The following is a 17045-nucleotide window of genomic DNA, read 5'->3' as shown; positions in this document are numbered from 1 at the left end:
AAGTTGCATTACATACTCAACCACCACAAACTCGTTGGCTTTACGGGCTCGCAATGTGATGCAACTTGCAGGATTTTTGTTGCAAGTGTGAACTCGGGTTTAGATAAGGTTCCAAGTCGTGTTTGTTCACCTTCGGGCAGCACGCAGGCGAGCTGGTCGATCTCCTGCGCGAAGAGGGTCAGCTCGTGCACGCTGAGGCGGTACTTGGGGTCGTGGTGGCGCGTGCGCGTGCGCATCTTGTTCAGGTCCAGCTGCTGGATGACGGACGCGCACTTCTCCGCGTCCTCGATCGCCGTCTCCAAAGCGCGGACCAGCTCCGATTTGTGCATCTGACAACAATAAGTTTTTGGTAGAAATTTAATTTTTAATACAAGTTTTTTTTTGCTGATTGTACTTTTTGTTGACTGGACTTGTATTGTCACCCAAACTACATTTGCATACCAAATTTCAAGTCGATGCCATTAACCGTTGAAGAGTACCGTCCTGTGGAGACGATCCTGGCCGGACTACCAGGATGTCACTTCCAGATTATTGAATTATACCAATTTCAAGTCAATCCAACTACTGGAAGTTGGTCGAATTTAAATTGCAAGATTTGATTACAGACAGACAGGCAACGGTGTTCCGTGAACAGGTGAAACTAAATAAAAGCTTGTAATAAAAATTTAACTTATGCCTACTTGCTGGAATCACATAAATCTCGACTTAGCGTTAAGCTTAGTTTAGTAGAGTCAAAATGTATGGAACTGTCAAGCTTAAATCAGGTTTAACTACTAAATCTAATCTATTTAATTTTCTCCTGCAAGACGGCCTAAAACGGTTTTATTGAAGATAAATATAACAGCGATGTAGATTGGTTGCGACCCACTCGTGTATCTAGGTCTGCCAAGTCACTTTTTCGAGTTAATGGACGTCCACTCAGAGACTATCTTGTCCCAATCTAGTATTTTGACAAATGTGGTACATACTTTGAACGTGGTATTTCAGGCACATGCGTTCTTCGAGCTATGTCGGATCTGGCCCTATACTACGAGGTGCAAAATTAGAACTTCCTATCTTGCCGTCCCGCTAATCCTTATCTATATTAATAATTTCGTCAAGGGGTACGGTAGACTCGAACGAAATGCACATCAAATTGAAGAGCGTAAAAATTAGTCAATCCGAGTCGACAACTTGTAGGCGGAAAATTCGGATTATGGAGTATTTTCAATATAAACTTAGATTAGATTAGATTTTTTAGAAAAATATGGCTCTGTCCATTGGAGGACAATTTTGCCAGTGTCTAGTAGGGTTTGCCGTTGTACGGTAAAAAAATTCTAGAAAACGAAATATGAGAGGTAATGGTGGATGAACGATGACAGCGCGCCAATATAAACTTGAATAAATTACTAAGTATATAATGGCGTTGCGAAGTAAACATGTCAAAGTCATCACATCTCAAGTGGCGTTAGTGTCACGTCATCACGTGTCACAGGTGTCACAGGTTTGCATTTCGTTCTCCATTGTGACCTCTTAAGGCCCCACACACGGTACGATTCGTCGATTTTCATCAGATCGATCGTACAGACGAATCGTACCGTATATGGGTTGATTATGAGACAGACACATCATAGTTATTTGGGCAAGTAAGATTTAGGAGAAATATCTACTAGAGCAATACCGATACGTAGGTTAGCTGTGAAAGTACGTTTCTGATAATATTAAGGCTGGGAATATACGTCAGATTTTTCGATAAGTACGACAGTCTACACTGACAAAAAATTTTTTTTTCAAATATTTATTATGAGTAAATTTTACCCGAGCAAAGCCGGGTTGTCATCTAGTATTATTTAATTCGAGAGTGAGAGTGACTTCGATTATTGAATTTCGTAGTAGCGTGTTACGTAGTAAGTTTATGAAATTTGACAGTACCTTGAGATCATGGGCCCGTTTGAGGTGCGCGCGCAGCCCGTCCAGGTCGCAAGTCTTGGGCGTGTCCGGGTCCAACGCGTTCTGGACGGCCTCTGCCCACTCGCGGAACGCTTCCGACTTCTTCTTCAGTTTCTCCAGCATGGCAGGGAGCTCGTCTAGGGTGTAGCGGTATCTGGAACGGATGGCACGGTTAGGAGTTTTATAGTGTTATATGCAACTGTATCGTAATAGGGGTCCTTAAAGCACGAGTGTGGGTTTATGCTGCACGTGGTGCATGATGTATGAATAATGACCATTACGATACAGCCGCGTTCATAATAGAATCCAATGTCGTAATTACCTATGGTTTTTGAACGCATAATTGAGGATTTACTATATAGGTGTAAATAAAATAAATAAATAAATATCACGGGACATTCACACCAATTGACTTAGTCTGATGGCTGCTTGCAGGAATGATCTTGGTCTTGGAAGCTGATTTCTTAATCTCATTTACTGGCAGCTACACCATCCACCACCATCCCAGCCTATATACGTCCCACTGCTGGGCACAGGCCTCCTCTCAGAGCAAGACCAGATCACAAAGTGACCTGATTTGACGCTGGAAACGAGCGTTGAGCGACTTGCATGTGACCGCGCCTTGACGCTTATATTATTTAATACGAGAGTAGCCCCCCTGTACCTGAGCGTGTGGTGGTGCGGCGCGCACGCGCACGCGCACAGCTGCGCGTGGTGCCGCAGGCAGGCGACGCGGCGCGAGCACGCGCACGTGACGCACGACAGAAAGCACGTGGTCTTGCACAGCGCGCACTGACGCTCGTCGTCGGGCAGCAGCTCGAACGCCTCGCGCTCCGCTGACGTCACGCCCTGTACCATAAACCAATCGTAAAGTTACAACTTCGATGTAATTCAGGGAATAAAAAAACAAGAGAAAATGGCATGGCAACGAAACATGCTAATCACAATAGTAGATTGTACAACACGAGCCATTTTACCCAAGACGTTCATATAGCCACCAGAGCCGGTACGGCGAGGGTGGATAGACACGTCGAATGGAAAATGGGTTTAATGCTCGCGTTTTACACTCTGCTTTTCACTTCGATGGCGAGGAAACGAAATAGCAACAGTGGAAACAATTGTTCACTTAAGTACTTTATTTTTCATGCATTGCTATATAATTATTTTTTTAGTTTTATTGATTTATTTTGATTGTTTTGATTGATTTTTAATTTTATATAAATTAAAATTATGAAAAAAATATATATAAACTTCTTTGTTTGTGGCTGTTGGCACCTGATTACCTTGGTCTTAGACGAAGATTTTATTTTATGCACTAGTGCATAAAAAGTCATTTTATGTCGCCTAGATCCAGCATAAACACGAACTTAACGAGCATGAGAAGTGAAAATGATTTTTGAAACAGAAGCTACGAGATCACAAAGATTTAAAAGTATGCAAAGAATGCGCACGTGAACATTTCCGGCGACACTGATTTCGGCACAAATCAGGACGCTGTACATTCTGCAGAACCACCCTATGATAATGATGTTTTCCCAGGGGCCACCCATAAATGAGGTGACACCAGTTTTGGCCGACAGGTCCTTGGGGCCAGCAGCTGGCAGCAGCAGCACTCACCCAGTCCAGCAGCTGTTTCCTGAGGCGGCGCTCGTCGTGCAGCATGGTCCGCATGTCGCGGTAGGCGGCGAAGGCCACGCCCACGCTGAGCGCGTCGCTGGACAGCGCCATCTTGCAGACCAGCTCGTCGTGCGAGAACACGCAGTAGCGCCGCAGCAAAGAGTAGTGCGCGATACACTCGCGGCCCATCTTCAACTGGTAACACAATGCTCACTTAAAATATGCCTTCTTATGGCCCGTTCACACTCCACGAAGCTACACGAGGCAACGAGGTATAAGAATGAGGACGCTCGTGTCCCCTCAACTTCCCTCGCCTCTCTGCGCTATCGCTCCGTTTTGTGTCGGTTTTTCGGGCGCGAGTCAAATAACAGAGGAAAGTAGACACGTAGCAGGCAACTGAATAAATCGAAAGTGTAAATGGCTAGCTCCTGCAACCTCAACTCGCCAAGACTCGTGCCGAGAGCCTTTAGGAGGCGCCTCGCGAGTCTGGATGGGATCATGGGACATATAAGCTCCGTAACAAGGGGGGCTGCTACGAAAATCGAAGTTCGAATCTTGCCGTCCCGACGGGAGTGAGGGGGACGGTGCGATACGAACTTCGATTTTGGCATTTGGGTGATAAACGGAGTCGTCTGACGTCTGTCGCTCTGATAGACTATGGCAGAGGTTCCAAAGTGGTCCAGGTGGACCCCTATAGGCGCATGGAAAACGAGACTAGCACCACATTAGCGTGAAAAAAACTGGGCTTTTGGTAATATAGTAGATATGTATGTAGCAGTAGATGGTCTACAGAAAATAGTAAAACTTAAGACAACTTACCCAGTCAGCCGGTGTGAAGTTGACGGCCTCGGCAAAGTTGTATCCTTGGTTGAAGCCGGCGTGGTACGCCCGCGGGAACGTTATCACGAACTCCCCGGCGTGCTGGTCCGTTCTGCGTTACAATCAACACACTTGTATTATACGAAATTGGTTGCTAGAATACTGTGCATGGGTTACTAATGACGAAAATGACACAAGCATCTTCCGTCTCGCTCACGTATTGTATGGAGATTTTTAAGTCCGATTTATTTAACTCTTGCGTAAATTTTTAATCCCCGGCGCAAAATGAGGAGTACTTGACATTTGCGGCATCGTAGCTCTTAAACGGATTGACCGATTTCGATACGGTTTTTTCACGCGAAAGCTAATTTCCTCGCGGTGTCCTTAACTATAAGTATTGCACACGTCCCACGTTACCTGTAGACGGGCACGCCCGCGCGCATCAGTATGTTAGGGTTCATGATGGTGACGAGCTGATGCAGCAGGTCCGGCTGCAGCTGGAACAGCTCGGGCGCCTCGGCCTTCATGGCCGCCTCGAACTGCTCCGCCTTTGACCCTGGCACGCCGTACCTGGGGATCAAAAAAGTTGATTGTCCCAGAGACCATGTTTCGAAATGGCATTTACTGCGAAATTTCTCAATGTGCTCTGGAAACAATTATTTGACATACTTAGCGAATCTATTCGCTGCCAAATATTTATGTAGTAGCGAGAGTTGAAGTGAATGATTACACACACAGCTACAAAAAGAACTGATTGCACAAAGGAGAATGTGGCCGTGGCCACATGAAATCGCTCGACGCTCCTTTCCAGTGTTAAATCTGGTCACGTGACCTCTAAAAACCTCTTCAATTTCGGCAAAATCACTTGTTTTTTTTTACATTCACTCCAATTTTTTTTATTTGTACCACTGCCACGACTGCTACTAAATGAGATTAAGAAATCAGCTTCCAAGGCCAAGATCATTCCTGCAAGAAGCCATCTTGTCGCTGCTGCTCGACGCTGCGACTTGACGCTACTTTTTGGAGTCGCGAGAAATTCAGAAGCACCTTCAAAATGGAGTCACGTGCCCAGATTTATCGCTGCAATCGAGCGACTGCATGTGGCCGATGAAATGAATGAGTAAATATCATAATCCTGCTGTCATTACACGATGTTCTTGTGTGCGGTGCGTGATTTCAACTCTGGACTGGAGGCAGTACCTATAGAGCCGCCATAACAAAGTTCAGCACTCACCAGGTCTTGGGCTCGCCCCAATGCAGGTAGTTGATGGAGTAGCTCCAGTGGTCCTCGTTGTGCCAGCAGAACGTCGCGAAACACATGCCCACGTACAGCCACGGCACCTGACGAGTATACAGTATACAGTACACAGCGACTGTGTTGGAATAAGTCTGCTTGGTAGGAAGCGTACTTTTGATACTAAATTTCTCTCGATGGGGAATGGATGAAAATTTTAGAAACACTTAAAACTTTTTTATCGATAGGAATAACCTTTCCAATTAACAGAGAAAAATATCAGATTTTTAAGTAGCATCAATTAAGTAATTTAATAGTACATTGTGTCTTAAGGGCGGTAAATAAGGAATTACGAACGAGTCTGTTAGAAGCCCGAAGTCAATGACTGAGGGCTTTAATGAGTCGATGTTCGTAATTCTAGTACCGCCCGTGCGACATACAATGTTTTTCATCATATTTGCGAGTAAAATTGTATATTTGAAAAAGATTATTTACTATTTTTGACTATTGACTATTGACTATTTTTTTCCAAAAATTGCCGATACCAATGACTGCCTCTTGGCAGCACCAGCTCCTCCCCCCCCCCCTCGCAGCATGTGCCCCACAGACACCAGCACGAGCAGCAAGTCATGCAGTAACAAACTCATTTACCGGCTTCATGACAAGAAAATTAGTACGGGCAATGACTCATTTACCGACCACGGGTTTCATGACAAGCACATTAAGGTCGAGGGTTTTATTTGGGGGGTTGCAACCAAGGTAACCTGCATGTTACGAGACAGTTTACGAGCAAGTGTGATGAAAAAAAATTAAAGAGCTTTCTTTACCGCCAAATCACGACAGTCCGGTCGGTTACGGGTTGTTCCATAGTCCAGAATAAAAAACATTAAAAAAGAATTTATGTGTCTTTGACTCGATCGTTTTGACAGGTGTCAGACACTCTTTACCGGCTCGGATAATACCGAAATGGAAATACGGACCCTGTTTTACATCTACATACCGATAGAAGCTCATGTCATTTTCTATGGGCGTGTACAAGAAAAACAGGGTCGGTATTTCCATGTCAGTATTATTCGGCCCGGTAAAGAGTGTCACCTGTCACCTGTCAAAACGATCGAGTCAGACACATAAATTCTTTTTTAATGTCTTTTTATTCTGGACTATGGAACAACTCGTAACCGACCGGACTGACGTAATTTGGCGGGAAAGAAAACTCTTTCATTTTTTTTAAATTAATTGATGTTACTTAGGCAGTTGTCTCACCGCCGGCGAAGAAACGATTGGCTATCGACTATTTTCTCGCTCAAGAAACGAACAAAAGATATAAAATCCTGTGTGAGTAAAAATACATATATATTAATAGTTGATCGCTGGCGGTTCACACTGCCGGCGAGAACTCGCTTTTCATCTTTTGTCGCAGCGACAAGAGCTATAAAACTCGCTGAGCTCAGCGCTGTTAGCTTGGCGGCCGCCCGGCTCGAGCGAGTAGAGCGAGTAATCGCCCGTCGTGCTCGAACACTCGCTTTTCACTGCTCGCCCACTCGTTTCTAGTTACTCGCTCTGCTCGCTTCTCGCTCATAGTCGGCGGTGGGACAAGTGCCTTAAAAATCTGATATTTTTTCTGTTAATTAGAAAGGTTATTCCTATCGATAAAAAAGTTTCAAAATTTTCATCCATTCCCCATTCCACTGTATGTTTTTTTTTATATAATGATTATTTGCATTTTTACGCAACTGCAGTGTAAGGCTGCGTTTCCACCAGAGATGCGCGAGGATACGTTACGTAATATGTTCGCCTAACCTATCCTCGCTACGCCGAGCCGTTTCCACTAGAGATGCGCTCAACGAAGATAGGTAAATGAAGCGTTTCTATTGGTTCATGATGACAAAAACTTTCCTCGCATTTTTTTTCTTATGTCAAATATCTGGCAAACGAGTATGCGGGTCACCTATGGTAAGTGATCACCACCGCCCATGAACACCTACAGCATTATTAGGACTGCGGGCGCGTTGCCGGCCTAAAAGGGGGCTAAAGGGGGGGAGGGAGGGGTAGAAGGAGAGTTGGTCCTCCGGATCCCCCACTCGCCGTACGAAACACAGTAGCAAAACTACTATTTCACGCCGGTATTCTGTGGGAGTGTGGTACTAACCCGGTCGGGCCCATTCGTACTGCAGCCAGCAAGTGGTTGCAAGTAAGGCACTACCACATACAAATGCGGAAAGTCATAACATCGTAGAAAGACACCTTTAGACCACCCGGGATTGCTGTCTGTCAAAAAAAATGAGATTTATATTCGATCCTCGCCACCCTGCCAGCTCTTATGAATCGAAATATAATATTACCTTCATTCCTGATATGTCAGCGTTGATGTGCCCGAGCACGGATCCCTCTAGCACGGGCAGGTTGTTCAGGTTCCAGCTGGACTCCGCGTACTGCTGCTCGCCGGGATATAAGTGCATACTAGACTTGGTCGGGAACCCTGGACAGACAACAGACATCATTCGTAGAAATTTTAATTTAGTATCAACTTTTTATGGTCCTCCGTATGACAAGTCGGATTTCTGTCTAATATACAATTAAAAACCTCAATACCTTAGTATTTTTTTTAATATTTAAAAACTCTACCACAACTCGGTTTGTCAAACAATAAATAATTGTTATGCTGTTTTATTTTATTTTATTTTAGTAGTCAGAATTTGACTTTAATTTACTAACATGATAATGTGTGCCTTAATTTAAAAACATGGAGAAGCAGCCACGAGCCGTCACTTCAGACTAGACACGACCTTCAGCAATGAAGATACCTACAAAGAAGAGAGAGATGGATGATGTGTGCCTAAATGTACCATCAGCCAAATAAGCGGTCTATCAATTTTTAAATAAGTTCCTATCAAATGAATATGTCGCTAAAGTCGAACTTTGAAGTTGACAGACACGTCTATCGGCATTATTGTTTTATGACATGCAAACGATTATCAACTTTAGGGTGGTAGACCACATATTTGGCTGATGGTACCATACCTATATCCGAAACAAATATATTTTTTTTTAATAAAGATAACTTTAAACAAATAAAAAACTTGCACATTCCCTATTTCTTCAGTCTATCCGTAATAAAATAATGCAGCATACATCATCATCATCATATAGAAGACGTCCACTGTTAAACAACCCTCAGAACGCCACAATAAACGACAACTCGCCACTACCCACCAATTATCACAATGCCGTCAGTCAACTAGAGATGGGTAAATCCGGATCTGAAGATTCAAAAGAGTCAGATCCTTAAGCGGATCCGAATCCCTTATTGACGCCTTTCAAATCTTATCGACTCCGAGGAGTTACTATGGTACTATTCAATGGAAAAAATCAATTGTGTAAACAAATGTGGTGACTGACATTGACACTTGACTGACGACTGGCTGACTGACTGACTGACGTTGGCTCTAGTGATGTGAAAGCTCTTTAAGATACTTCAATCAGCAGTAAATAATTATTTTGAATTTACTCATATTTCATTATTTAATGTTTTCCCTAAGTTAAATTTTTAAAAATGGCGAATCACGTATTCTCTTAGTCCTGTTCAAGAGTCATTCACAATGTTTCCATGTCCCTTTTAACTTAAAATGTTTAATAGCATTTTCACGAAGTTTTAGAATTAGGTATATCTTCAAATATATATACCTAACGTTTTTTCCATACAAACTTACACTCCCCTTTATACCCTTTAAGGGTAGAATTTTTAAAATGGTGAAACATGTATATCCACTTATATTTTTTGACGTATATTTTCCCCAGGTTTATGATGGAGTATTTTAGAATTGAAAGGGTCAGTTAAAATATGGATTAATTTAGAATTTTTTGCTGCTTAAGTAGCGTAGTAGAAAAAAGCAACCTGAGATGTGTGCATAGGAGAAATTTGTATCTTGACTCCTGTCCAACGGTGGTGTAGGGGTTATAGTACGCAGTACGGATTGCTGAGGACCTAGGTTCGATTCCCAGCGCTGGTCTCTTTTTCTGGTTTTTCTGTGCATCCATGTCTCAGTTTGTATTTTCGATATAATTTAGAAGAGGCATTTTTAAATTTACATAAGACAGGGAAATGAGAGTAGACACAGGGAAGTGATTCAAAATGATTGTTTGGTCCAACAATGGACTCCACAGTAAATATGATAAGTACTAGTAAATAGAAATCTACATAATTTCTACTATAATACTCTTTTATCGTCCAACTAGTGTTTACCCACGGCTTCGCACACGTAAATCATTAGGTCCAACAGCTGAAATACCGGGATTTTTAAAATTGCCGTGGGAATTCCCGAAAATTAAATCGTTGTTTTCATTGACATTACATTAAAACAATCATGGTAAAATTTCATGACTCTAAGCCCAGCGGTTATTAGTTCGAAATTTTATCCCTATCTCGTGGGAATATCGAAATAAAAAGTAGGCTATGTTTTATTCCAGATGTCAAACTATCTATATACCAATTTTCATGACAAAGCTGAGCGGTTGTTATTTCAAGATTTTATCCCTATCCCATGGGAATATCGGGATAAAAAGTATCCTATGTTATCTAACTTTTCGCCAAATTTCATCCAAATCCGTCCAGCCGTTTCAGCGTGAAGAAGTAACGAACATATTCACTCACTCACTCACAAACTTTCACATTTATAATATTAGTAGGATTAGTAGGATAGTAGGATAGGATTAGAAACCTTTATAAACCTTCATTAAATAGTGTAACTTAACACAAATAATTAATATCTACGAATAAATTAATTTGCAGAGCCAGCCATAATTATCGGTAGGTAAGGTTGGTTCAGTCAAATAATTAATTTTGTTGGTACAGCACTAAATTTCCAGAGACTAGACCGACCATAGACCAACTTCGGTGAGGAAAAAATTATCATGTCAATTTGACAAATATAACGGATTTTCGTCTTCCATTTAATTCTATAAATAAACATATTTACACGATTATTTAATGATAAAATGATTGTTAAAAACAGTGCTGAGCTCATTGAGATGTGAATATGATCGGGATTGGCGTTCAAATGTAAGTAACTACGGAGTAATCGTGAAAAAATGCTTTGTTTACACAATTGATTTTTTCCATTGAATAGTATTATAATTCCGACCAACCTATTGGATGGAACGAGTCGCGATCGGCGATTCAGCACTCACTTCACTTTTAGTTCAATCACGTCGGATCGGATCGGATATGTGCCGTCCCGCTCACGCTAATAGCTATTATTACGAGAAGAAGAGGGATAGCATGATACCAATTTCAAAGCCGCTTCCCGGAGCCAGTTCGCCAGTAGTAAGTATACCCGAAGTGACTCATAGATTCAAAAGTCATTAGGACGAATCGGTACTTCAGTACCGAACCGAGCCGGATCGGCCATAGACAAACTAATAATCGCTCCAAAGAACCGGAGTCAATAAACGAGTCGGAGTCGATAAGCGGATTCGGTACCGATACCGGAGCTGGATTTAGCGAATCAGATCCCTTATCGGAGTCGAGATTACCCAGGTCTACTGCCAACGCTTCGTCTTCCAGATGTCTGTTGCTAAAATACCGGAGCTTTATCTCGATCTATAAAGTCCCATGGACCGAGAAATGGTACGTACGAAGTTCTTTACCCCCACTTCCTAACCTAGAGTGAGACCACGCGCTCTGCCGTAAGAAACTAACCTGATCCATGGTCCATAGAGTGCAAGTCGGCACCGTACTCCACGGTGACATCCTCGTCTATGGACGACACGACGCGCCAGAACTCCTTCTCCACCGTAGACGTCGGCACCATCTGCGGAAACAGCATGATATAGAAACGGAGGCGATGTGCCATCGCAAACATAAATCACGCCATAACAATTTTGATCGTTTCCAAGCGACCCCACCCCTTTCTATACGTTATACTATCAATTTGTCTGAAAACAGCTGGTTCTGTACCCAAGTGGTCTAAAACACAATAGGTCCTAACCTGTGTTTTGTCGAAAAATTATAAAAAACATAGGTTCGGTTAGGTTAGAGTTCCATTAAGGCATCAGCCACGCAGAATGGTCATTGAGTCAAAGAATTTTAGACCACTTGCTACTTAGAGTCTAACCCCTTATTCATAAAACTTAACAAGCATATGTTAACTAACAAATGCTTTGTCCCTTTCTAACAAATACAAATGTCGAAGTGACAGATAAGGACAAACGAATTTTAGCGGCATTTTAACTAAGTAAATAATTCAATACTGTTTCGGTTTATTAATAAGCATTTTTTTTTCATGTTTTCAATAGCGAAATAACAATCGCAATAAAGTAGTATTAATTAACAACATAAGCGGTTACATAAGCGTAAGCGATGGATGGCAGAATTGACAGATTATTTTGAAGTTATATTTAATTATAATGATAATAATAAACGTTTATTGCAGACCAGGGTCCATTTTTATGTGTTTCGAATTTGTGTATATAAATGTTTCTCTCTCTCTCTCTCACAGTCATTTTGAGTATTGCCATCCGAGAGTGTAACTAGAAATCGTATATTTCGGTAATACAGTTTTGCGATGACCAAAAAAATTCAGTCTCACCGTTTTCATAACCTCCTGGGGTTCAAAGTGATAATACTAGTACATATTGTTAGCAATAGAACTTATATCTTTTGAAAAAGGAATAAAATTTCATTGTATCTGTATCATTCAAATTTACAAAAAAAAACGACTTTATCTATGAGACATTAAGTTTTAAACTTCGATGTCATATTTAAATTATTATAACATCGCCTAGCAACCAAAAAACGCTGAAAAAAAGACGTTTCTTGAACTTAATTTTCTTTTTTAGTATCTGTTGCTAGAGCGGCCATAGCATCTGGGACATCATATGTGAAATTTTTTAATTATTACGAATCAAGAGACACAGCCCTGTGACAGACGGACCGACAGTCAGACAACGGAGTCTTAGTAATAGCGTCCCGTTGGAACGCTTTGGGTACGGAACCATAAAAACATTCACATTCGGAGTAGTGGTATAAGCTGTGCGTTGTCTGTCAGTAAAGTTAGTCAAATAACACCAGTGTGCCACTCCCAGGGTATGTTAAGCCCCGCCCAGCCACAGACACAGATAGACAATCTCACATGGACCGGCATGTTGAAGTAGTCCGACTTGAACTGGTCGGCCATCTCGCCGAACTGCTGGAGCGTGTACTCGCGGGACGCCTGTTCGAACCCGAACGCTTCCGCCGGCTTCGACACCTGCCGACAAACATGCTTTAAGACTTTCCTTTTACTTTTTTTTTAATGGGACACTTGACACCAATCGACCTAGTCCCAAACTAAGCAAAGCTTGCACTATGGATACTAGAAAACGGATAAACATACTTATACAGATAAACACAAACTATACACACAACTACATACATATTAAACATCCAAGACCCGAGAGCAAACATTCGCATTATTCATACAAATATCTGCCCCGGCCGGGAATCGAACCCAGGACCTCAAGCTTCGTAGTTAGGTTCTCTAACCACTTGGCCATCCGGCCGTCTCTTTTGCTGATTGATTGTTGAATCCTAGTTTATCTTTATTGCAGATAACTGAACACCGAAAACTGGCGCAGATATCGATCAAGACGTCTACATGACGTATCTAAGCCAAAGCTCGACGTTGGCAAGATCATCAAAAATTCAATTTGAATTGAATTGACTTTCTAAAATGAGCCCATTGTACAATTTGTATTTTCGATATGGTTTCACTGGATACCCGTAAAAGTAACAATATTGGAGTTGAAATAAAAAATACAAAAAGACTCCAAAAAACCAATCATAATTTGATTGCTTAGTAGCGACATCTCTTGTCTGGGTGAGCGGTTGGTTCCGAAAGTGTGACGTCTGTAGACGCAACATAGATGTCACTAGTGCTGCTGCTTAAGTAGCAAAGTATAAATAAGCAACCTGAGATATGTATGCATAGGAAAAATTCGTGTCTAGATTCCTATCCAGTAGTGGTGTAGGTAGGGGTTATAGCACGCAGCACGGAATGCTGAGGATCTGGGTTCGATTCCCAGTGCTGGTCTCTTTTTCTGGTTTTTCTGTGCATCCATGTCTCAGTTTGTATTTCCCATTGTACATACAATGGCTTAACACCGTATACAGAGCAGCAGGAGAGAGCAGCTCCCCCCCCGGAAATTGCATGCATAACAATCCTCGCAAGCACGGGGGATCAGACTTATGGTGATTTTCCACCGGCGAGGCGAGAATTGAAATTTGTATGCATTCTCGCGAAAATCACCATTAGGCCCTGGTTCCTCCGACCACCCGCCGCCGGCGACCGGTGACCGACGACGTTCAAACGTTTTGTTCCGGAATGTTTGAAGGTGGTTACTCTGGAACGTCGCCGGCAGCGGGTAGGCACCGTTAATTAATTGTGGTGCGACGCACATCCGCGTGTGACGGGCCAGAGAAACCAGGGCCTTAAAGAAATGTGATTTGCCCCCCTCCCCCACTGGGGCACGGGCAGAAGCTTGTGAAGCCAGGTGTTACCTCCTCGGCGAGGCAGACGGGGCAGCGCCAGTCGCCCTTGGGCACGATGGCGAGCGGCGGCACCAGGCAGAACGTGTGGTACGAGTCGTCGCAGCCGTCGCACAGTAACATCTGCTCCTCGATGTCGCCGCGCCCGCACACGCGACACATGTATTTGGCGAGCTGGATTGTACGGTTCAATTAGAATAACATACAGGGTGCTTGGTAGCTACGTGCTAAGCTTTAAGGGGGTGATAGTCGAGGTATTTTTGAAACATTTTTAACCATATATGTCTTGGCCGAAATTTTTTTTTTTTAAATTGAAACTTTAGAAATATTAGGACCAGAATTTGATAGTCACGAGTCAATGTTGCCCCAATGAGCGTTAATTTGTTAACAAAATCTTTTATTTCGTATAGTTTAATGTGTATTGAACCAAATTAAATAATTTTTAAGTGTCTTTCTTGCCACAAAAACAAAATGAAGAATGGAAATGACTAAAAATGTTAAGCTTAGGTTGGAACAGAGTCATTTACGTGCCATAAAAAAAAAAAAAAAAACCTTAAATGTTGTTGTGTTTGATTGTTGAGGTCCCGGGTTCGAATCCCGGTCAGGGCAGATATTTGTATGAACAATACGAATGTTTGTTCTCGGGTCTTGGATGATTAATATTATGGGTGGTGATCTCTTACCATCAGGAAAACCACTTGCTCGTTTGCCATCCAGTCGAATAAAAAAGTGTTTTAAAATTAGTCGTATTTGTGTGTCTCTGTGAGTGTGAACAAATGTTATCTTTCGTTTGTCTGTTACCGGGTCTAGGGCGTTTTCGGCGTTGGCGTTGGGCGGCGCGAGCGCGGGCGCGGGCGCCGGCGTCACGGACACGGTCATGTTGGACATGCGGTGCTCGCGCAGGCGCGTGGAGCGCGTGACGCGCGCGCGCGCGCCGCAGCTGCCCGCCGCAGACATCCACTTGTTCTCGCGCGGGCCTGGGGGCGCACGCATTGTGTTACACACGATCATACCAGAAAAAAATACCAATATTCGAATACCGAAAATTCTCGAATATTTGCAAGCCCTATTAACACGGTTTCTTGACCGGCGGAATATCGCTAGGTAGCGTAAAGCAGCGTTTCCACCAATAATGTGGTAGTCTAGCAGCCAAATTTCCGCTAGCATTTTTTCCCGAATATTTTTTTCCCACTATGGTTTTTTACTGAAGCTTATTTCCACAGTTGCGTGTTTTTAACATAAACTAATCTTAACAAAAACTACATGATTCTGTGTCGATTCTGTTTGGGAAAAAACGCGATGGCCAGATTTAGATGAAATTTGACAAAAAGTTGTTTTATAACCTGGATTAAAACATAGGATACCTTTTATCCCGATATTCCCACGGGATAGGGATAAAATCTAGAAATAACAACCGCTGGGTGTAGAGTCATGAAATTTGGCATGGGTGTTTTAATTTAACGTCAGTGAAAACCAGGATGTAATTTTAGGGAATTCCCGGATTTTCAATTCAATTGCTGTATCTAATGATTTACGCGTGCGAAGCCGCGGGTCAACGCTAGTTCCTAATAATGCAAAACACTTACTCCTTCGCTGCTCCCCATTCTCCTTCTCCTCTTTTTTCTCCTCCTTGACGGGCGTGCTGGGGTCATCAGCGCCAGCCAGCGCCCCCTCGGTGTGGCTGCCTTCAGCCGCCGGCTCGGGCTCGGACGTCTTGTACCGGCGCGCGGGGGGCGGCGTGGCCGCCGGGCACTTGGAGCTGGAGCGGCTGCGGGTAGTGTTCGCCTTCTCCGGGGTCTGCTCGCCTTTCACTTCGATTTTCTGTAAGCGTCAGGTTATTTATGAAAATGAAATTAAAATTAAAAATGTGCTCCAATAGAACTCTTCTTAATATATAAGTTAATGTGTCTACTCCAATAATTATTTGTTATAAACTTTTATTTTCTTTAAAAACCATTAAAAATCGTTTTTAAAGAATATAAAAGTCAATCACGAATAATTATTCGAGCAATTAGTGGAGAATTAGTGATTAGTGACATGGTTGTCTGGAAGAGATCGCTTTTAAGCGATAAAATCGCCTATTGTCTACCCTGAATCTAAGTGTTTATATCATAAGTTTTTGTACTGCATTATGGTGTGCAATAAAGAATATTTGTATTGTATTGTATTGTATATCAGACCACACTTTTCATTTTCATTAAATTTTTATGGAATAATCGAGAAAAACTAACAAAAATGCAACGTTGCCAGCTCAGCAGTTATAAACACTCTTAATCCAATGTAGTATCACAAAACTAGTGATGTGATGTACAGTCAAGGGCTTAAATATATATATGTTGCCAAAACGTCAAAAATATCAATGAGTACATCTTTATGCCACTTACTATAAGGCGATGTATACATATATTTGACGCTATGGCTGTATAGATATTTATGCTTTCGACTGTACTCAAGAATATTGAGCAAAATCAAAATTCAGAAAAAAAAAAATTTTCGAAAAACCTAGTCCTACCAAATATCTCTAACCGCGAAACTTTTACTAAAACTATTATAGCTTTTTTAGAGCCCTGGTGGCCTAGTGGTTTGACCTATCGCCTCTCAAGCAGAGGGTCGTGGGTTCGAACCCCGGCTCGCACCTCTGAGTTTTCGAAATTCATGTGCGGAATTACATTTGAAATTTACCAAGAGCTTTGCGGTGAAGGAAAACATCGTGAGGAAACCTGCACAAACCTGCGAAGCGATTCAATGGTGCGTGCGAAGTTCCCATCCGCCCTGGGCCCGCGTGGGAACTATGGCCCAAGCCCTCTTGATCTGAGAGGAGGCCTGTGCCCAGCAGTGGGACGTATATAGACTGGGATGATGATGATGATGGGAGTTAAATTATGGGAAACAAAGTGGTTCATGATGATGCGTGTCGCTGGC

At 42.5% G+C, this 17045-nt stretch overlaps 1 protein-coding gene across 1 annotated transcript in view; it reads right to left on the bottom strand.

Moving 5' to 3' along the window:
- Kdm5 (Lysine demethylase 5) overlaps positions 1–17045 on the bottom strand; it is a 43168-nt gene that overhangs the window by 16761 nt on the left and 9362 nt on the right. Inside the window, exons 5-17 of the mRNA XM_074102769.1 lie at positions 15710–15944; positions 14925–15100; positions 14136–14297; positions 12730–12846; positions 11298–11409; positions 7942–8078; positions 5600–5706; positions 4783–4935; positions 4366–4477; positions 3547–3741; positions 2594–2778; positions 1912–2083; positions 131–329 (exon numbers count right to left, since the gene is read on the bottom strand). Of these exons, the coding sequence (XP_073958870.1) occupies positions 131–329; positions 1912–2083; positions 2594–2778; positions 3547–3741; positions 4366–4477; positions 4783–4935; positions 5600–5706; positions 7942–8078; positions 11298–11409; positions 12730–12846; positions 14136–14297; positions 14925–15100; positions 15710–15944 (2062 nt within the window). The remainder of the gene's footprint in view (positions 1–130; positions 330–1911; positions 2084–2593; positions 2779–3546; positions 3742–4365; positions 4478–4782; positions 4936–5599; positions 5707–7941; positions 8079–11297; positions 11410–12729; positions 12847–14135; positions 14298–14924; positions 15101–15709; positions 15945–17045) is intronic.

The sequence above is a fragment of the Choristoneura fumiferana genome, chromosome 19 (assembly GCF_025370935.1).
Source record: "Choristoneura fumiferana chromosome 19, NRCan_CFum_1, whole genome shotgun sequence".
Classification (NCBI taxonomy): domain Eukaryota; kingdom Metazoa; phylum Arthropoda; class Insecta; order Lepidoptera; family Tortricidae; genus Choristoneura; species Choristoneura fumiferana.
This window is presented reverse-complemented; position numbering and strand designations above follow the sequence as displayed.